The sequence below is a fragment of the Podospora bellae-mahoneyi genome, chromosome 6, assembly GCF_035222275.1.
Source record: "Podospora bellae-mahoneyi strain CBS 112042 chromosome 6, whole genome shotgun sequence".
NCBI classification, from domain to species: Eukaryota; Fungi; Ascomycota; class Sordariomycetes; order Sordariales; family Podosporaceae; genus Podospora; species Podospora bellae-mahoneyi.
In genome coordinates, this window is record NC_085885.1 from 602803 (window position 1) to 621458 (window position 18656).

Below are 18656 nucleotides of genomic sequence, written 5' to 3' on the forward strand. Positions count from 1 at the left end.
AACAGAATATTCAAAACACTACAGTCCAGAGCCCTTATGCCCTCTTATCCTGCCATTTCTCACAGCCCCTATGGTGACACCCTCCTCACCCGTCATCCACCCCGGCATCTTTTCCCCATCTATGACCCCGCATTCAACCAACTGTCGTATTCCCGCAAAGACATGGCTGCCATGAAACGTCAACCTCACATTCGGCCTGAATGCTTCCTCCCCGTCATCCTCCCCTTCAATATCCATCCTATCAGCATCATCACCCCCAATCTCGAAAGGATCCTCCATAACCAAATCCACCCTCTCCACCCCCTTCCCATCTCCTACCCGTGCCGTATCCCCAAACCGAGCTTGCGCGACCAGCTTGGCCCGTTTATTCACCCTCTCTTCCACCGTCGGTCTCTCCCTCCTCTTCTTATCACCATTCCCTTGTTCTTCCTCCTCTGCTGCATGGCTCAACGGTGGGCTAGGCAAAACAGTACTCAACGGGGACTCTTTGACCTTCTCATCCGCATAGATACTCCACCCACCACCTGCCGCATTGCCTCTCGTCGCGCCCCTTCGATCGAGCAACCCCTCCAGATTTCTTGTCGTCAAAGAAGTACTCTGCAGCGTGACCCTCTGCCTCGGCAGTGACAGCGCCTTTGGTATCCCCTCCACCAGCAGTGCCCTAAGGGATTTCGATTCTGACGCCCCTGCCGGGCCGGTAGAGGTGGGTTTAGAAATAAAAATGTTTGGTGAGCCATCCGGGAAAGCGATGAGTATCGTCTTGGAGCCAGTGTCCATGTTGCCATTGGAGGATAGGGACAAAGGGGTGTTGTAGGGGGAGTCAATGACAAAGATCCTCAGTATCAGTAAGGGAAGCGTCTTGTGACGGTCGAGGTTGTAGTGTGCTTTGATATCAGGCAGGATTTGAGCCTGGAGCGATTTGAGAAACAACGAAGGGTGAAACCTTGGTATGGTTAGTGATGTTTTGTCGGCTTCCAGCGGCTGCACCTCGCCGTCGTCGTCCTCTGTTGGTGCTTTCAGCGGGACTATGTTATAGGCTGACCATTTCTGGGAGGTTGGGTGGTCGTAGAGGTATTGCAGGTCTGCGATGGCGAGCTGGTAGAGCGATACCCCGTGGCGCCAGTCGCCTGTGGTGATTCTGTCTAGGACATCTCTTTTGGAGCCTTTACGATTCTGGAGGGAGAGGTACTCTTCCCGGAGCTCCTCCGGGGATGAGGCAGGGGGGTAGAAGTCGCCGTCATCTTCTTCTTCATCGTCGTCCTGGTCTGGACGGAGGTAGGGGGTGGCTAGAGATAGGTTGTCCTCGTCTAGCCAGTCCAAGGCAACAGAGATGAGAGAAGCGCGTGAGAGCCGGCTAAGAATTTTGGTGACTGTTGTGCTGGAAGGGTTGACGCGTAGAGAGGAGGGCAGAGGCGCTGTGGTAGGGACTGATATTCGGGACATCTTCGGGCTTATGAATGATGATGCTGGAGATTAAGAAACAAATGGAGCTCCGTGAAAGCAAACAGAATGGGTTGCCGTAGCCGGGGTGTTCCGGAGAGGGTCCGTTCCGGCGAACGTCAACAATGGATCCGCTCGCACCGTGTTTCCGGCGAGCTTCGGGGGGGTGCAGGCCGAGAAACCCGGAATTGATTTACAGAGCTGAGCTGGTCCAGAGCCCCCACGCCGTTTTGCAGAACGTGTTGGCAGTTGGAGCGCGTTCTCGCGTCACATGGTGGTCTGGACCGCAGTGTGTGGCCCGTGCTCTTACCTAGGTGAGCTTCACCCCGCAAATCACAACGGCACAGCGCCCACGCACCCCGCACGCCTCAATATCTTGGATTTTGACATGTCTCATCAGCGTTTCCTCTTCTTTTGATGGTTCTAGATGAACGGTAGTACACAGTGTATTCTGAAAAAAAAATCCGACCAAAAGAACAGCTACCATTAAAAGATTTTAGACGATAGGAAGGGGCAAGCGTCTATATCGAGCCGCTGACGTTGCCGAGCCACGTATCGGGGTGCCGAGTATCGGAGCGCGCGGAGACAGGTGGGAGCCAAGTAAGTGGGAACCCTCCTTCACGTGCGTTTTACCCTTCCTGGAATTCCGGATCGTTTCCCTCTGAAATATTCAGTTGTGAGCTTTTGTCAGCATCTGCTGAGATCCAGGGCTCGATTGCCGAGTGAGAGCGTGGCAAACTGTCCCCACCAGGCTGGACAACCGTTTAAAGATGAGCCCCGGCCTGCTCCGATTCTGCCCCTTCTCTTCAAGTGGAAATGGATGGAGATCAACAGGCATTGTGCTCTTGGCACGGTCATTGATGATGAATGATTAACCGTCGACTCAGGCAACAGACAAAGAAAGGGCGGGAAAACACGTTCCTGTACCTGTCGTGATAGGGTCAATGGCACAAAGAAGGCCCTGAGACTGAAGAGACTGAAGGTTTCGTAGGAGCGGAATTGCTAACGCAGGTTCGTGATGGAAATGCAAAAAATTGTCTGCAAGCGCGTGGTTCTTAGCAGTGATTGGAGTCCTGTCCGTCTGAAGAGAGGGGCACTCGGGCAATTTGGGTCTCGGCTACCGAGAGCGTGGGAGTCAATGTGCCTCTGACTAATAGCGACCATCGGACCGTGGGTATAGCGGGAAGCGCACCAGGGTTATCCCACCAAATCCACGTTGAGCGCTGTCTTCCGACTGTCTTCCCACTGGCCCGGGCGCCGATTTCTTGAACTGTTCTCATGTCCAGTCTCCATTACTCTTCCACTTCAGCAACACACTGGCTGCCAACTTGAGGCCATCATCTCCAGCAGAGGGCCCCGTCTCCCAGCTAGCTCTCACTGCCCTACATCCACCGACCCGTCTAGCTCTTTGTTTCAGCCAAAGACGCTTACTCGCCCGTACAACGCTCGCTTCCTTTTAGGAACTGAAGCCGAAGCGAGTGCCGATTTGTTCTCCGGCCACCAAAGGACGCCCCGCCTCATTCACCTCCCCTCGACCGACCCTTTGTCTCCCGCCCACCGCCCACCTGCCGACATATTCGCAATTGTCTAAATCTCAAAGGAACGGATTTCGCAATCACCAATTCCACTCGACGACCAAAGACTCTTAAACGCCCCTCAGGCAATCACCCCCGCGAGCGCGCGTGCTGGAGCTTTTATTCGACGTTTGACAAGAGAGAGGAATTAAACATCGCCATGGCCTACTCCAGCGCGCGGAGAGGTGTCAATGTGACCCAATATCTCCGTGAATTGAACCAAGATGGCGGCGTGGTAGAGGAGACGCTCATCACGGATGAAGACCTCGCCAAGGACCTTGCGCTCTTTACCAACACTCAGTTCTTCGACTTTGAGACTGGCCAGAACACCGACTACCAAGCGCCACCTGTCAAGCCCGACACATTACAAACATCACCAACCGAGGAGTTGACGTCGGCCGACTCTATCATGGGTGACTTTGGCTTTTCTGATTTTTCCATCCCAGGTTAGTGTGGCTTTACTCCGTCAATTTTGGTTTTTTTCTTTCACTTTTATATGCTTCTTTGTTGGTTTCAACCTTGATATTAGCAGGGGTTGGTCATGGTGCTACGGTATTTGGTGGTGGGGGACTTTGAGTTGTTTTGCCTGGTTGTTTCAGTTTCCTCCTGCCTTCTACAAGACCCCTTCAACAGCCAACCCGCTCAGCAAGTGCTGAATACATCACCTGGCTATGTCGCAACCGGAAAGCACGGGAAGATGGAAAAGGCTGCAGTCTCGGGGCGGTGACAGGGCCACAGAGAGCGGTTCGTCTTACCGCAGATCGAGCAAGTGCTTCGCACCCCACTCTCTCGCTCATGGCGAGTGTGCCCCCATGTTTGCGGGCGGCTTGTGATTGGAAGGCTGCACCATGGACCGGCTTCGAGGTGCATGCGGTTGGGAAGCACGAAGTCCCTGGGCGATGCTTGGGCCTGCCTATATGGGGCTGACAAATGATCGTCGATGCTCGCGATGATGCCATTTCTCGTGACTTTTGGGGGATTGCACCATCGACACTGGGGCATCAGTGGCCCGTTTGGGACCGCTCCGCCGTTTGGCTCAATATCCCTGGATCTCCGCCCTTCCCGTCGGCGGCGCTGTCCGTCACTCTAGCCTGTTCTTTTGTCTTGTACTTGTGCAATTGGCTACGCCTTGTATCGATATTGTTTTTCACTCGCTGACCATGGCACCATGTCTCCAGGCGACTACAGCTTCGGTGATTTTGGCAGCAACTACACCTCGCCCACGGTCCCGGCCTTCCCAGACAACCTAGGCAACCTGCAGCCCATCCAGCCCACCCCCCAATCCTCCTATGCCCCGCCAGTCCCCCAGCAGCACCAGCCAGGGTATGTTCACACTGTAGCAGCTCCCGTTATCGGGGGCGAGAAGCGCAAGGCCACTGAACAGCTTAGTCCCCCGAACCGCATCCTGAGCTTCGAAGACGCGTCGCGCATGGCCGCTGAGGAGGACAAGAGGAGACGCAACACGGCCGCCAGCGCACGCTTCCGCATCAAGAAGAAGCAGAGGGAGCAGGCCCTCGAAAAATCGGCCAAGGAGATGACGGAGAAGGTTACCATGCTGGAGGGACGCATCTCTGCCCTCGAGACGGAGAACAAGTGGCTCAAGTCGCTCGTGACGGAGAAACACGGCGACAAGCAGGACATTCTCGAGAAGTTCTTCAAGGAGTTTGCGGCCAGGGAAGCCAAGAAAGGATCGTCGTCTTCGGGTATCAAGGACAGCATCAGCGCTGCCAGCTCCGCCACCGCCGTTGACGACTCGGACAAGTCGCCCGCCAAGAGGAAGGATTGAGGTATTCTTTGGTGACAAGAATATCATAATCTGGTTTTCTTATCTGGGCTCTTCCGGTTTCGAGTCATTTCATCAGCGAGGGGTTTAACGGTGGGGGATTGGAGAGGCCCTTTTTGCTGCGGATATACCATATCATCATCATCATCATTCAAATCATCGAAGGCGTTTCATCTCGACTTATTCGGTCTTTTTTTGTTTTTGTTTCTTGTTTTGGTCTTGTCTGATTTTACGACTTGCTTTTTTCATTATACCTGGTCCATTTACCTTGGGTTTCCGGTGTTCTGGAGCTTTAAGGGAAAGCGGGAAGGGAATAAGGCAATTATTTGGGGGGTGGGGAAGAGTAGGGAGTGGGTGGGATTTCAGCTGAAAGGCTGGAGGGAAAAGAACGGAGGGGTGATTTTGTTTAGTACTGTTTGCTTTTGGTGTTTTTACGAAGCTTGCAAGCTACAGATCTCATCATCACTTTGTACCACAAGGCAGTTACAGAACACTGGTGGTCGTATGATGTCTTGTATTTCACATGGATACAAGAGTTATATGAATACTTTTACGAAGTTGATGAATGGGATGGTCGGGTAGCGCATATATAGCGACAAGAGGAATATAAATATACAAAAGTCATAACAAAATATCATGATCACATTGATTGTTGAACACTATTCTACTACTCTTTCTTTTCTGCTGTGTTGTTTTCATCACCACCACGTAGAGTGGCCAAACGCAACTGGTTCCTCTTTCCCAGGACCCGAAGCGTGTTTTCCCTCTCGAACGAGGACATCTCCTGCCAGTTGGCGATGCGGGCCAGGGTGCCGTCCCTGTTGACGACCATTGGTCCGAGGGCGTCGAGGGAGATGGGGGCCCCGTTTACGACGACGGTGGTTGTTTTGCCTGGGGTTTCGGTCTCCTCGGTGCCGGGGGCGGGGAGGGCGGGAAGTGGTTGTTGTTTTGGGCTTGCGACATTTGCGGTGGGGTCCTCGTCCTGATGGGTAGTGGTTGCTGTTGTTGTTATTGTTGTTGTTGATGGGGTTTCTTCTTGTTCTTGCACATAGGCGGGTCTAACGGCTGCTGCTGTGGGTGTGGCAGCAGATGCGGCTGGTGTTGTTGAAGGTTGATGGAATGATGGTGAGCGCCCGGGGTTGGGTGGCGTGCTTGTTGCGGATGGGGCGGGGCTAGTGGTGGTGGTGCTGGACATTGTTCTGCGGTGGTGGTGGTGGTGCAGTAGGTGGTTGTGATGGTGGGGTAGCTGAGTTGAGGCCGTTGATGAAGAAGATGGCAAGAGTGTCCGATGGGAATGTGCTCTTCTGGGTAGTAGTAGTTGGGCGAAGAGTTGGGGGCGGAGACGCATCAGTGGGTTGGGGTGAGTGGGCAGCTCACTCTCTTCTCGGATAGGTGAGAAGGGGAGTGAGAATGAGGAGGGTTGTGAGAAGGGAAGAATGATGTGATGATTGTGATCGATCTGACAGGATGTCCCGTTGCAGATGTGTTGCTTGGTTCTCTTTTGATGCTTGGGGCGTTTTAAGGTTTGGGAATGGCTTCGGATGATTTACCGTACAGGTGAGGTTTGTCGATGGAGATATTCTTGTATGTGCTGGTGTTTTCACTGAATCATGATGCTTGATGGAGACTGGAAACGTCTAGAACAGTCCCCAATTTTACCTACGGTGTAGCTGAGGTGAGGCTAGCTGTTCACCTTGGATGTGGTCTGTGCACTATCTCTAAATGTTTGCCAAGAAAGACCCTTTGAACCCGTGAGTCTAACAAAAATGGCGACATCAACAGTGTTGGTTGATTTTTTCAGAAAGCCCATTTAAAACTCTCACAATATATCCTGATGGCGGTATTTACAGGTGTGTGACCCGCAGCTAAGGCAGGTTACACTGCTAAATTGGAGCGATATGCGTGGTTGTCCCTGCTGCTGGTTGTCATCGGTGGTGCTCATGGTTCGCACAGGGACTTGATCACGCAATATGCTAGCTGGATGACTCCAGGTCTTCTTTTAATGGGCCTGGATTCTTTGCTCCTTCCCGCTTCCGACGGTAACCAGGTGTCTCTGGAAATCCAGTGGGCATCGTCGCTTCCCGAAATGCACTTCCCACTCTGACAGGCTCCTTCCTGAAAGTCTTGACCGGTTAGGTGACCGCTGAAACCTTCCTCTTTCTTTTATCTTCTTGATTGACCGAGACGAGACTTCGCTGGCGGCTTGCGACGCGTGATCGAGAACGTGGTGTGGCAGCCTCGCAGCACGAATCAACCCCGACATGACTTCCCCACAGCTCTGAACCAACCACAGCAGCATGTTGGGCAACAAGATCAGGGTCTAGCTTCGCTATGGGGTAAAAGAAAACAGGAAGAGAGCGGGACAAGCACCCGGCCTCCCTCACTCTCCCCTTGGCCAGACCACCGGCGAGTCCTGTGGCTAGGAAAAGTTTGCAGAAGCACTTCAGCTTGCCTGCAGACGAAGGATCAACGTGGGGGTAAGCGACCCTTCTTTCGTCTTGTTACACATGTCCAGCCTTTCGAGTTGGATGTACCAGTGTCTCGAAGGTATCCCGTGTCAGACGGGAACATTGCCATTGCAGAGTGCAGTGATCTGCTCCGCGGAACTGCTCACGACATCCCCCACGCACGCTTTGCTGACCTGTGCTCATCACAGGGGGTGATAGTCTAACTCGTGGTGTTGGATACCTGGAGTAACAAGCCTCGGCTCTTCACTTTGACCCACGGAACGTTAGGCCTCTGGCCAGTCACTCACCTTGTGTCTTTGATCTTGTTGGCGAGAATCTCGAAGAAAAGCCATCGCCGTTTACAGTACCCTATTCAAGAAACTACAGAGACGGTATACTTCCCCTCAAGGTTTCAGGCTCAACTCAAACAAACGTCTTCCCACCAACGCGACTACGCGAACCGATCCTAGCACACCGAGCCGACCCTCTGTATTCAATTGGCCACGTTCAGCCCACACATACATATCCTTCGACCGGTCTGAAGCCCCCACGAGACAATTTACAGTCACTATTGAATACGTTCGGCATGATGCGAGTTCAATATGCCCGAATGCCCCTCAGTCTGACCCGTTGCTTGGTTCTTGTCTGTTGGGGACCGACACGGAATGTAACGGCTCCTTCACGCGGCCCCATCGGTCGCAACGTTCCGATGATATAGTAGCAGATGTCGACAAGTCTGCATGAGTTTCGTCATTCGAAATATCCGACGGCAAGGCGCTCAGAAAGGGATAATCCAGTGACTCTACCCGATGGTATCGGCAGCTGTTCTTGATATTCAAGGGTTGACATCCACCAGTTTTAGGTTCACACAAGTCTGGTTGAGTAACGCCACTTTCATCACCACACTCAAAACGAACCAAGACCGAACACAAGACCAGGCCACACTATTTGATTTGAATTCCGGGCGCCCACATTCGTGGCGTGCGTAGTATAGCGGGATTACATTCTGCTTTTCGAGCGAAGGACTTAGGTTCGATTCCTAACCACTCACCACACAGCGCATTTGGCTTTCAGCGTTTGCTTTTGTGATTTTTCTATTTTATCTTTTTTATATCCCTCCAGAAGGTCTTTGCTTTTGAGATTCAACTCATTACTTCCCCAAAAAAACAAGCCCTCTTCTTACTTACAATTGTGTCTTCAATTCAGCAATACCTAAGTATTCCACAGGCATCTCGCGAAGCTTTCAGACCACATTTTATGCATATGATCATTGCGGCCAATCGGATCATGCCGCGCGCGAGTTCGCTCATGGTTTCAACAAGTCTCACGATCCAGCAGCAGCACCAACAGCGAAGCAGAGAGTGGTAAAGTGTATTGCACAGAGACTCAGTTTCATCGAATGCTCGAGACTAAACACAGAACATACATCATCTCTCTTGCTTTTACAAAGCAGCCCCAATTACAACGGTGATCAACAAAGCCCCAGTCATAATCCACCAGTTGGCGGCATCTCGGCCAGCAGAATTCCCTCCATCACCACCACCTCCATTACCACCTTCGTTTCCTTCTTCATTGTCATTTCCTCCATCACCGCCATCACCACCATCTCCACCATTACCGCCATCATTGCCGTCCTCGTCATCGACAACTTCCCTTTGCGAGGTGTTGACTCTCATGCACAGGAGTCTCTTCGGGGCATCAGTGGGAAAGCCGCCGTTGAGAGATCTTACCAACTGCACCGGTGCGTTGACAAGCATCATGTGGATGGCATTGTGATAGTTCCCGTATATGGTCTTGTTGTCGAGATCAGAGTACTCCTCGCTCTGCAGGGAGAAAAACATTGACCCGGATCTTGCCTTGCTGAGATCCACAAACATTCGACCAGGTAGCAGTCTTGAATCGGCCATGTACCCGAGAGATGAAGCACACTCTGGTGCATCTGTCCAGGTCCCACCAGGGTTCTGGCAAGGTCCACCGTTGTTCAAGCCTGTGCTTCTGATGATGGAGTTGACACAGTCCGGGCCTAAAATCGGAACACAGGAAGTGTCATCCGTATCTTTGTCAGTCCAGAGGTTGGTGATGTTGGCTGGCCAGCCACGGTCTGTCAGCAGGAACTGAACGGTGCAGAATGAATTATTTCCCAGTTCGGGAAGGGCTTCCGCAAGAGTGCTGTTTCGAGGAGCACCTCCCCATGTCAAGTCGTACGAGGTGCGGACGGTGAAGTCATCGGACCTGTTGTTGAATGGGTCGGTCAGGCTGTCACTTATGTTGACCCCTGTTACGAGCAACGCTTGTTAGTATACCACTTTAATGGAGACAACGTCGTAAACCTACGCCATGTCCATTCGAGATCAGCAAGCGGAATGACATCGGGGTACGGGTTGAAGGTGATGTTTCGAGTCGCGTTTGGGTTTTGGAGAGCCTGTTCTGCGATCTCAAGACGGGTTTGGGCAGATGCAAGCGTCACGAGACTGGCGGCGGCTAGTGCCGTTGCTTTGGAGAAAGAATGCATCTTCACTGCAGCGTCTCCTGATTTGAGGTGCATGTTGATAAGCTACCCTGGGATGGACCCAGCTGGATGGAGGGCTCTTTTATCCTCAACAGAGCCTCAGTCAAACTTCGACAAAGGCACACAGGGCTCTCAGTCGTCAGCCAAGTCGATATTCAGGCAGTGCGAGCGGCAATGCATCATTCGACCAAAGGTTTGACAAGCTTGTTACAAACAGAGTGGCAGGGTTCACCGTCTGTGGAGGTCACAGTTGAGGGAAAAGTGCAACCTTCTCTTTAGGGTCATTGCCTACTGTCGAATCATTCGGTTTGTGTTCTTCTTCTGATCGAGTAACACGGCGAATGTTGGTGTGGTTGAAAGTGAGCAGTGATGATGGCCTAGGAATCCTTCTGCTCGAAACGACGTCAGCCAAGCCAAGATTTTCAACGGCTTTGACCTTTATGTATATTGCTGGGAATCAAAGCACCAACAGACAGTGCAGACCCAAACATTCTCAACCTCGAGCACTGCCGACCACCCAAGCTTGGCGGGCATCACTGAGACAGACGTGAATGTTATGTCCGTTTGGGCCGTTGCGACGTTGTAGCTGTGTAACCGGGAAGCCAAGGTTTGAGATCCGAGTGGACGAATCAGCTAGGGAACCCAACCCTGGATGTAAGACAAGAGGCGATGTCTATGACGGTGTGTTGCCGTATGTTTTTGCGGCGTGAGTATAGTGTTGCTGGTATCTCGGTGAGCCACGAGCAACGAACATATCGCATCGACGATTGAGGTTCATCAGCTGCCAAAAGGGGAGGTAGCCTCTCTGAATTCAGGTGCCTGTTCGCTAGCTTTACTCGGAGATTTTATATGCGTGAACGGGACGGGCGGGAAGGGTGCATAAGGCTGAGGGAGAAAGCTGGTGAAAATATGGGAGGGATAGGGGAGTTTGTGCTGATGGGTCGGGTTGAATGTTTCTGTGTTTGCTATGGAGTTATTCAGGCCAGCTCAGAGATACCTTACTTTCTTTCCACTTGAACTTATTTTCAACTCTCCCGCGATAGGTAAATGTTTAGGACAATAGTTCAATCTCATTTACACAACACTTCTTCCAGACCCGTCACGTTAAATTTAACCCCCCAATATTCAAAACAGTGACATTCCAATCCCAACCCCCTACACCAACCCAAACATCTCCTCCCAATTCCCTCCTCTACCCCTCCGTAAAAACAATCACAGCCCCAACCTTCTGCACATTAGGAACATTGATGCAGATCCCGCTGTTCCCCTCCCCAAGCTCAATCTGCTCAGAGCAGTCCTGCGTTACAAAAAGTCTCCACTTGAACGTGCGCGGGTCGTCTTCCGGGAAGAGAAACCGGACGGCGGCGTTGTCGGGGGGCGCCTCGTCCCAGAGGGAGTTGACGTTGACGCAGGCGGCGAGGGTGGTTTCCCCTCCGGAGAGTGACTGCCCGTTGCCGTTGCCGCAGCCGTCGGGCCACCACTCGATCAGGTAGAGGGAGTTGGGGGGGATTTCGGTTGCTTGGCGGGTCGTGAGGGAGTGCCAGCTGGGGTTGGGGCTTGCTGGAGGGGGGAAGGAAGGGGTGGCGTGGGTGAGGGGGAGGAGGACGGGGAGGAGGGTGATGGGTTTCATTTTTGTTGTTTGTTGAAGTTATGATGACTGTAGGTGAAGGGGATAGATGGTCTGGAGGGAGTATAATGACAAGGTCCGAATCTTTGATGAGGGAGAGAGGCGGTCGATAGTCTTATAGTTCCGTTTCGGCCATCTCTCTTTGATTGTTGAGACCCAGAGTCTAGGTATCACACCAAGGCTTTCCGGCCATGATTTCCCTCCCTTCTCAATCACAACTCCCAACCCGGTCACAAGCCTCGTCCGCAACTTTACAACATCTACAGTCAAATTTCCCGGTGATACTTCCCTCTACCTCGTCAATCAAACCTCTACATCAACAACTCACGTCACTCTCACCTTCTTCACCCCCTTCTTCACCCCCCTCCCACCTCCCCGCAAACAAAGATCTTGTGTCCTCCAAAAACAACCCACTGTACCCCTGACAATGAACCCAAAGGAGCCTCCTCGAGTGCGGGGTTGAATCCTCCTACCGACGATTCCTCTATTTATTGCTGGGAAAATCAAGTTTTGATCGTCGTGGTATTCAAAGCTTTTACACCGCTGGCTGGTTCTAGTAAAGCGCCTGCATATCCGCCACGAGTGTCGAGAAGGGATTACAACAGAAGTAAGGCTGTAGCTGGACTGCGCCACTGAGGCAAAACAGCTTCCCGGAAAGAACGGCACTACGGCACGTTTGCCTGTTGGTTGACCGTCGCCGTTGCACCGGCGCATGGAGGCTCAACGGCTGTTGGTTCACTGTTGCAGAAAACTAATGCGTGGGCTGAATGACTACCAGAGTGCCCGAACCTGGAAAGATTCAGTTGGCAAACCTGCAGCGGTGAATCTTTCCGATGATCGATCGGAGAATTTGCTAGGCGAGTGTCAGTTAGGCGTAACCAGTCTTGTGGGTGGCAGGTTATGGGGAGGTGATAAGTCATTGATTGACATCTGGGGGATTTGCTGAGCAGGAGGAGGATGGTTGTTGGGACCAATAGTAAGGAGTAAGTGTTGGGATCTACAGTGTTGATTTTTCAGCTGGTAAATCCGCCAGCCTAAGTTGAAGCCTTGGACAAACTTCTTCCCTTTGACTCTAAGTTGACCGTTCCTGCATCTGGTTATGCCTAGCATAGGGAATATGGGCTGATATGTCGAAAAAAACCGGTTCAGCATGCCATCAGACTTGTTGTTAAGTCCCAACAAGCTCTATTGGTAAAGAGAACAACTCTTGGCTCTCGTATACCAAGCCTTATACGCCGCAGCTTCAGCCGCCAACACCATATCTGCCTGCAGGATGGGCAAAAGAGGACGTGGACACACTGTAGCCTCGACGATTCAAGGGCCACTGACCTTGCATCACCGATCTGTAGATCCTCAAAAGTTGAGGATCAACAAGTTCATTCCCTAGAATGAACCCATACACTTGTGCGTCCTCCTCCATTGAGCCACGATGTCTCAAGAACCGCCAATGTCTTCGTCCGAGACGGACATGTTAGGATACTCGAAGATACTTGTCGGTCACAACAATGACTGGCCAGGAACTTTGTGATGTCATCAGCATCAAAAGATTGGAGTTTTCGGCATCGAAATCCGCGTCACCCGAAGATGATAGTCGAGGAGAACATCAAAGTGTAAGAAGAGGAGATGGACAAAAGGAGAGAGCAGCTCGCCGTAAAGTTGGTATAAAGATCAAGAGATCTTCACTTTCACCAGGACCATTTCCATCTCCAGACCATCACACTTCCATCCATCTCAAGCCTTCTGAACATTCAGAGCCCCTATCCCATCATGAAGAACGCCGTCCTTCTCTCCGCCGCCTTGGGCGTTGCCTCGGCACAGGTTATCAACTGGTGCAAAGACGAGGATTGCTCCGACTGCCCATCCTCAGTCATTTCGGGAGAGTCGCGTGGTAAGTTGTGCTTCTCATGTCCTTCCCTCTGAAGACCGGAAAGCTGACCTCCTGAATGCAGTCCCCGAATGTGTCATCTATGACACCGATGTCGTCTTTGGAGGTCAAGGCTTCAACGAAGGCTCAGGCGGCAACCTTCTCTACGAGGTCTTTGGCAACTATGTCGACGCTCCTTGTGGTGATGACGGCCCCGGCGCAATTCTCATCCGCTCTCCTGCCTCCCTAGCCAGCGTCGGCTGCGGCAATCTCAAGAAATGGCGCAATGATCCCGGCTGTGACCGCGCTCCCATTGAGATGGAGGAGACCTTCATGGTCCAGTACTGCTGCGGCTTCGACGAGTGCAACCCTCTCGGAATCCCCTATGACAAGAAGAGGAACATCATGATTGGCGGCCACACCCGGCGCGATTCTTCACTCCCCTTCGGGATCTCTGCTCGAAGCTCGGGTAACGGTGGGCTGTACTTGCAGTTCAAAAACGGCACCATCATCCCTCCCAAGGAGGTCGGATACCCCCCCGAATCCCTTGCTGCCCGGGCCAAGAAGATGAACCGCCGCTGCGAAGGGTATGAGCAAGACTCCTATACCCCGAGTGGACAGCCTTACTACAAGACTTTTGAGACGGAACTTGTTGGTAGCACCATCGCCCCCTCGAACGAAGACCGGACCATTGAGGTGAGGCATTCTCGCTCAGTTGAAGTCCGCACGACTTTCTCTGTGTCTGTCGGTGACCCGCTTGGAATTGTGTCGGCTTCGGTCGGGTTCGAATTCGCCACGACTGAGACGCAGGAGATCACTTACCCGCTGTTGGTTCCTGCTGGAGTGAGCGGGACGGCTGGCTTCACGCCCGTGTACATTTGCACCAGCGGAACCTTGAGAGATTGTGATGGCAACACTACGAACGAGGAAGAGAGTTGCACGGCTTGGTTAAATGACAACGGAGATATCCAGGGGGATTGGCAGGTTGTGGAGTCTTGAGCATAGATGGGAGAGAAGAATAGTTCCGAATGCAGAATCGTAAAGAGTTTGTAAACCTTGTCCTTTGATGTTTGTGTATGTTGGAGAGAAGCTGGGCTTGGGTAATGAAGAGCATGTCAAAATCTTGGCAGGGACCAGCAACCATGTGACCCGTGCTGATGCTTGGTTTTGGACCCCGCTTGATCGACCCACTCCCAGCCTTGATGGTGGGGTTGATGAGAGCTTCGATGTTGATGATCCACACTTTTGACTTTGTGTTCGTCCACGTCAACTCTTGGTCAGCTGTTTCTCTACAAGCCCGGGAGAATTACAGACATTTCGATGACTGAGCGTTGTAAGTTGTGCTCACTGAAACATTCTAGAATTCCATAATAATTAACTCATACTCGGACCCCGTAACTCTCTTGATCGACGTTTGTGAAATGCCTCTCTTACTGGCTCTCCGGTGTCACAGCATGATCGACAGCTTATACAACGATAGGAACAATAGGTTAAGGGGAATATGTATATGATGTGCGAGGGGCGCAGCGGCTCGGATCGCCCTGGCCACTCAAATCGACACGCTCTCCGACAAGCTGCATGAGCTGTGCTTGTAGACCAAGCATGTTGCGGTGAAGCACGTTCCTCAACCTCGTTTCGTGCCACGAGGGGCCTTGAGATATATGTCGTGTGTTTTAACTGGCAAAATCTGGCGGTGAAACAATGTCTTCGCTGTAGTCGTTTGACATTGCCACACTTGCCGCCCCGTTGGTGCTCCCTCTTCGAGGCTTGAGCTACCACGCCGATTGTCGTTTGTGCAAAAGTTTCCGTCTGATTGTTCATTTCACCGCTGGGTAAACTATCTATCCTAGTTACCAACGCAATCAGTTGGGTAGTTCAGCTGAGCTCAGCTGGACACATGCGGGGCGCCATATAATAGAAAAACTTCCGCTCTTTTCCTTCTGGGGACTTGCTACACCACACTTCTCAAAACCCACTATCCCCTGGGTCGTAGACAAGAACGACAACACCATCATGTCTAACCCTTTAGGTTTTGGGAACCGAAAGTTCTCTATCAATAGGAACACGGGCGTTCCTAGACCTGCCCGCCGTTTCTCCAATACCGAGCCTGGTATCAACGGTATGCAAACACCATTTGTCTTGCCCCCAAGTCTTGGCGACAGTTACTGATGCAGTCCGTAGAGGCCAGTTCCAAGGTCCACAGGCAGTTTCGTGCTGCTCATGAGGGCCATCTTCCTCATGCCGGTCTGGATGCCACCAGGGCTTCTACCGGTGTTGTTTGGTGTACCGAGCGAGCAGCCGAGCATGGCTTCCTCGATGAGCCTGACAAATGGGCAAACCTAGGCCGTATGTAACCCCCTTGATGTTCTTCTTGAAGCGTCACTAATAAACCCAACAGAGGGTGCCCCTGAAGTGGAAGATGACATTGAAGGCTGCTTCCCCCGGCCCAAGACCATTGACATCAGCCTAGGCAGCCGTGAATACGGCCCAACTGCCGGAATCAAGCCTCTCCGTGAAGCCGTAGCCAACCTCTACAACGCGATGCACCGCCAGGGCAAAACCAGCCAATACACCTGGGAGAACGTCGCCATCGTCCCCGGCGGCCGTGCTGGTCTCATTCGGATTGCCGCCGTTCTGAACAACGCCTACGTCGGCTTCTTCATCCCCGACTACACCGCCTACAACGAAATGCTCTCCCTCTTCAAGAACTTCGCCGCCATTCCCGTTCCCTTGTCCGAGGAAGACGGCTACCACATCCACCCCGACAAGATCGCCGAGGAGATCGCCCGCGGCACCTCCGTCATCATCACCTCCAACCCCCGCAATCCAACCGGCCTCGTCGTCGCCAACCCGGAGCTCGCCGAAATCCAAGACATTTGCCGTGAACGCGCCACCCTCGTCAGCGACGAGTTCTACTCTGGGTACAACTACACTTCCAACTGCGACGGAACCTCCATCTCCGCCGCCGAGAACGTAATCGACGTCGACGAAGACGACGTGCTCATCATCGACGGCCTGACCAAGCGGTTCCGCCTCCCAGGCTGGCGTGTCGCTTGGATCCTCGGCCCAAAGGAATTCATCAAAGCCATCGGCTCCTGCGGTTCCTACCTCGACGGCGGCACCAACGTCCCCTTCCAGGAGGCCGCCATCCCCATGCTCGAGCCGTCTCTCGTCAAGAAGGAGATGCAGGCTCTTCAGCAACACTTCAAGGAGAAGCGTGACTATGTCGTCGAGCGCCTCCGCGGGATGGGATTTACTATCCGCCACGTGCCTGATTCCACGTTCTACATCTGGCTGAACCTCGAGGGGCTGCCCGGCCCGATCTCGGACGGGCTGAACTTTTTCCAGGCGTGTCTCGAGGAGAAGGTGATTGTTGTTCCGGGGATCTTCTTTGACTTGAACCCGGCGAGGAGGAGGGATTTGTTTGACAGCCCGTGTCATCATTTTGTGCGGTTTTCGTACGGGCCCAAGATGGACGTGCTGAAGATGGGGTGTGATGGGATCGAGAGGGTGGTGAACAAGTTTAAGAAGTTGGTTAGCCACCCCAACTATAAGTAAGGGTTTGCAGACGGGGGGGATGATGATGATACTGGGGAGAAGCAAAACAGGGAAGAGGTTAGGATAACAAAGCAAACTGGGCCTTTAGGTAGAACACGGTCCTTAATTAGAGTCAAATAGACGGGTACTCTTTGTTGCCGCATATGGCCTGAAGTTGATACACATCTCCCCCTATCGTACATCCCTCCATTTATTATTCACAACTTCACCGCTGGTGTCCTAACCAACCACAACCCAACCCCCACCCCTATCGCCCCCGTAATTCCCGCCATCACCACCAACACCAATCCCAAAGCCCCCGCCCCTTTTGCATCCGCCCCCTCCATCTCCTCGAACACACCCTCCAACTGCCTCGCCATTTCCGTCTCCGCAAAATTCTCCCTCACCCTTTTCTTCCCCTCCTCCCCCATCTCCCTCAGCTCCCCCTCCCCCATCCGCTCAACAACGCGCCCCATAACCTCCCTCCACAACTCGGGCTCCCCAGCCCTCAACCACCCTGTCCTCCCCTCAACAACAGTCTCCAACGGCCCCCCGCTATCCGCCGCCAAAACCGGCACCCCCCTCAGCATAGCCTCCAGCGGCACAATCCCAAAGTGCTCCTCCCTCGGCGTATAAACCAGCAACTTTGCACTCTTTAACAGAATCTCCTTCAGCGCATTCGGCACCGACAGCAGAAACAAGACATCCACATCCTCTATGCTCGAGTTCAGCGCGCTGACCACCGTTTTGACAGTGGCAGACTTCAACCCCAGAGTCTCGCACAGGCTGACTAGATCAGCATGGTAAGAGACGTTCTCGTGTACCCTCGCGTCATAACCCCCGGCAATGACAAGCTTTGATTTCTGTCGGGCGGGAGCGGGGAGGAGGGCGAACGCTTGGATGGCAAGGGCGATGTTTTTCTTGCGTTCGAAGCGGTTGATACTCAAAATGATCGACTTCTCCGACTGCCCCCATTTAATCGGTTGGGTTTCTTCGTCGGGGGAGGAGGAGGAGGGGAGGGAGGTGTTGATGCAGGGGTAGACTATTTTAAGCTGATCGGCTGGATAACCCGGCCAAGTCTTCGCAACGACCGACTTTGTGAAATTCGAGTTGACCGCCGTCGAGGTCGCAAAGCCCATGGACCATTGCTCCAACGCATCAAACGGGATCCGATACAGTCTCTTGAACAGCGACGAGTTTCGGTTTTGGACGAGGAGCAAATCGGGGAAGTGGCAGTAGAAGAATATCGGTGTCTGTGGCCGCAAGAGGGAGAGGAGGGGTACGCAGGCGGAGAGCTGGTCGATGAAGAAGCCCGAAGGGTTTATCTTGGAGAGTTCCGAGGTGAAGAGAGTAATAGACAAGATGAGGTGGACCTGGCGGAGGATGGCGCAGAGGATGGAGAAGCGGCCGAGGATGGAAGGGGGGATGACGGTGTTGCCTCTTACGCGGACGTCGAGGGTTCCTGTTTACACATAACCGTTATTAGCATCATCTCAGTCCGGTAGATAGACGTAAGAGGAACGAACCATCCCTAGCCTCATCAAAACAATGCCCTGGATCGCAATGGCTAGTAAAAATCACCACCTTGCACCCTCTCTTCTGCAGCCCAACCGCCGCATCGACAACCAACCTCTCGGCGCCGCCTATCCCGAGGTCTGGATGTAGAAAGACAATCGTTTTCTGCTTTTTCTCTCCCACTTTCCCATCCCTTGTTTCATCTTTCGTTCCCTTCGCCATAGCCGCCTGCTAGTCTTGCCGTTGACAACTCTCTTTTGCGACAACAAAAGTTGCGACAAGGCTGTCTTAATGAACCAGCGAGTCCCGCTGACGTCGCACAGCCAGCCAACTTACCCAGGTCCTCCCGGCAGGCAAATT

General features: G+C 52.8%; 8 protein-coding genes and 1 non-coding gene across 9 annotated transcripts; 4 read left to right on the plus strand and 5 right to left on the minus strand.

The window, feature by feature from the left end:
• Positions 1–18: 18 nt before the first annotated feature.
• On the minus strand, positions 19–1443 carry CHL4 (chromosome loss-related protein; the record flags this gene model as incomplete). The annotated part of the gene is made up of 1 exon (XM_062880897.1): positions 19–1443. One exon carries the CDS (start codon positions 1441–1443, stop codon positions 19–21), a length of 1425 nt encoding a protein of 474 aa, XP_062729129.1.
• Positions 212–10657, plus strand: CYS3_2 (cystathionine gamma-lyase cys3). The gene is made up of 5 exons (XM_062880898.1): positions 212–2040; positions 2328–3460; positions 4193–4337; positions 4404–7274; positions 7454–10657. The coding sequence occupies exons 2-4, from the start codon at positions 3175–3177 to the stop codon at positions 4798–4800; spliced, it is 828 nt and encodes a 275-aa protein (XP_062729130.1). The 5' UTR covers positions 212–2040; positions 2328–3174; the 3' UTR covers positions 4801–7274; positions 7454–10657.
• On the minus strand, positions 5465–6145 carry QC761_604500 (uncharacterized protein; the record flags this gene model as incomplete). Its single annotated transcript, XM_062880899.1, has 1 exon — positions 5465–6145. The coding sequence occupies one exon, from the start codon at positions 6143–6145 to the stop codon at positions 5465–5467; it is 681 nt and encodes a 226-aa protein (XP_062729131.1).
• Positions 8224–8294, plus strand: QC761_0089060. Its single transcript has one exon. It is a non-coding gene; the product is annotated as a tRNA-Glu (tRNA).
• On the minus strand, positions 8600–10121 carry QC761_604505 (uncharacterized protein). The gene is made up of 2 exons (XM_062880900.1): positions 9579–10121; positions 8600–9519 (listed from the first exon to the last, which is right to left on the minus strand). The coding sequence occupies exons 1-2, from the start codon at positions 9787–9789 to the stop codon at positions 8687–8689; spliced, it is 1044 nt and encodes a 347-aa protein (XP_062729132.1). The 5' UTR covers positions 9790–10121; the 3' UTR covers positions 8600–8686.
• A 288-nt stretch (positions 10658–10945) lies between the features above and the next one.
• QC761_604507 (uncharacterized protein) lies at positions 10946–11383 on the minus strand (the record flags this gene model as incomplete). Its single annotated transcript, XM_062880901.1, has 1 exon — positions 10946–11383. One exon carries the CDS (start codon positions 11381–11383, stop codon positions 10946–10948), a length of 438 nt encoding a protein of 145 aa, XP_062729133.1.
• A 2179-nt stretch (positions 11384–13562) lies between these two features.
• QC761_604510 (uncharacterized protein) lies at positions 13563–14243 on the plus strand (the record flags this gene model as incomplete). Its single annotated transcript, XM_062880902.1, has 1 exon — positions 13563–14243. The coding sequence occupies one exon, from the start codon at positions 13563–13565 to the stop codon at positions 14241–14243; it is 681 nt and encodes a 226-aa protein (XP_062729134.1).
• Positions 14244–14648: 405 nt separating this feature from the next.
• Positions 14649–16897, plus strand: QC761_604520 (uncharacterized protein). The gene is made up of 3 exons (XM_062880903.1): positions 14649–15363; positions 15426–15590; positions 15643–16897. The coding sequence occupies exons 1-3, from the start codon at positions 15258–15260 to the stop codon at positions 16800–16802; spliced, it is 1431 nt and encodes a 476-aa protein (XP_062729135.1). The 5' UTR covers positions 14649–15257; the 3' UTR covers positions 16803–16897.
• A 102-nt stretch (positions 16898–16999) lies between these two features.
• ALG2 (Alpha-1,3-mannosyltransferase-like protein) lies at positions 17000–18625 on the minus strand (the record flags this gene model as incomplete). The annotated part of the gene is made up of 2 exons (XM_062880904.1): positions 18308–18625; positions 17000–18243 (listed from the first exon to the last, which is right to left on the minus strand). Exons 1-2 carry the CDS (start codon positions 18516–18518, stop codon positions 17000–17002), a joined length of 1455 nt encoding a protein of 484 aa, XP_062729136.1. The 5' UTR covers positions 18519–18625.
• Between the last annotated feature and the right edge of the window lie 31 nt (positions 18626–18656).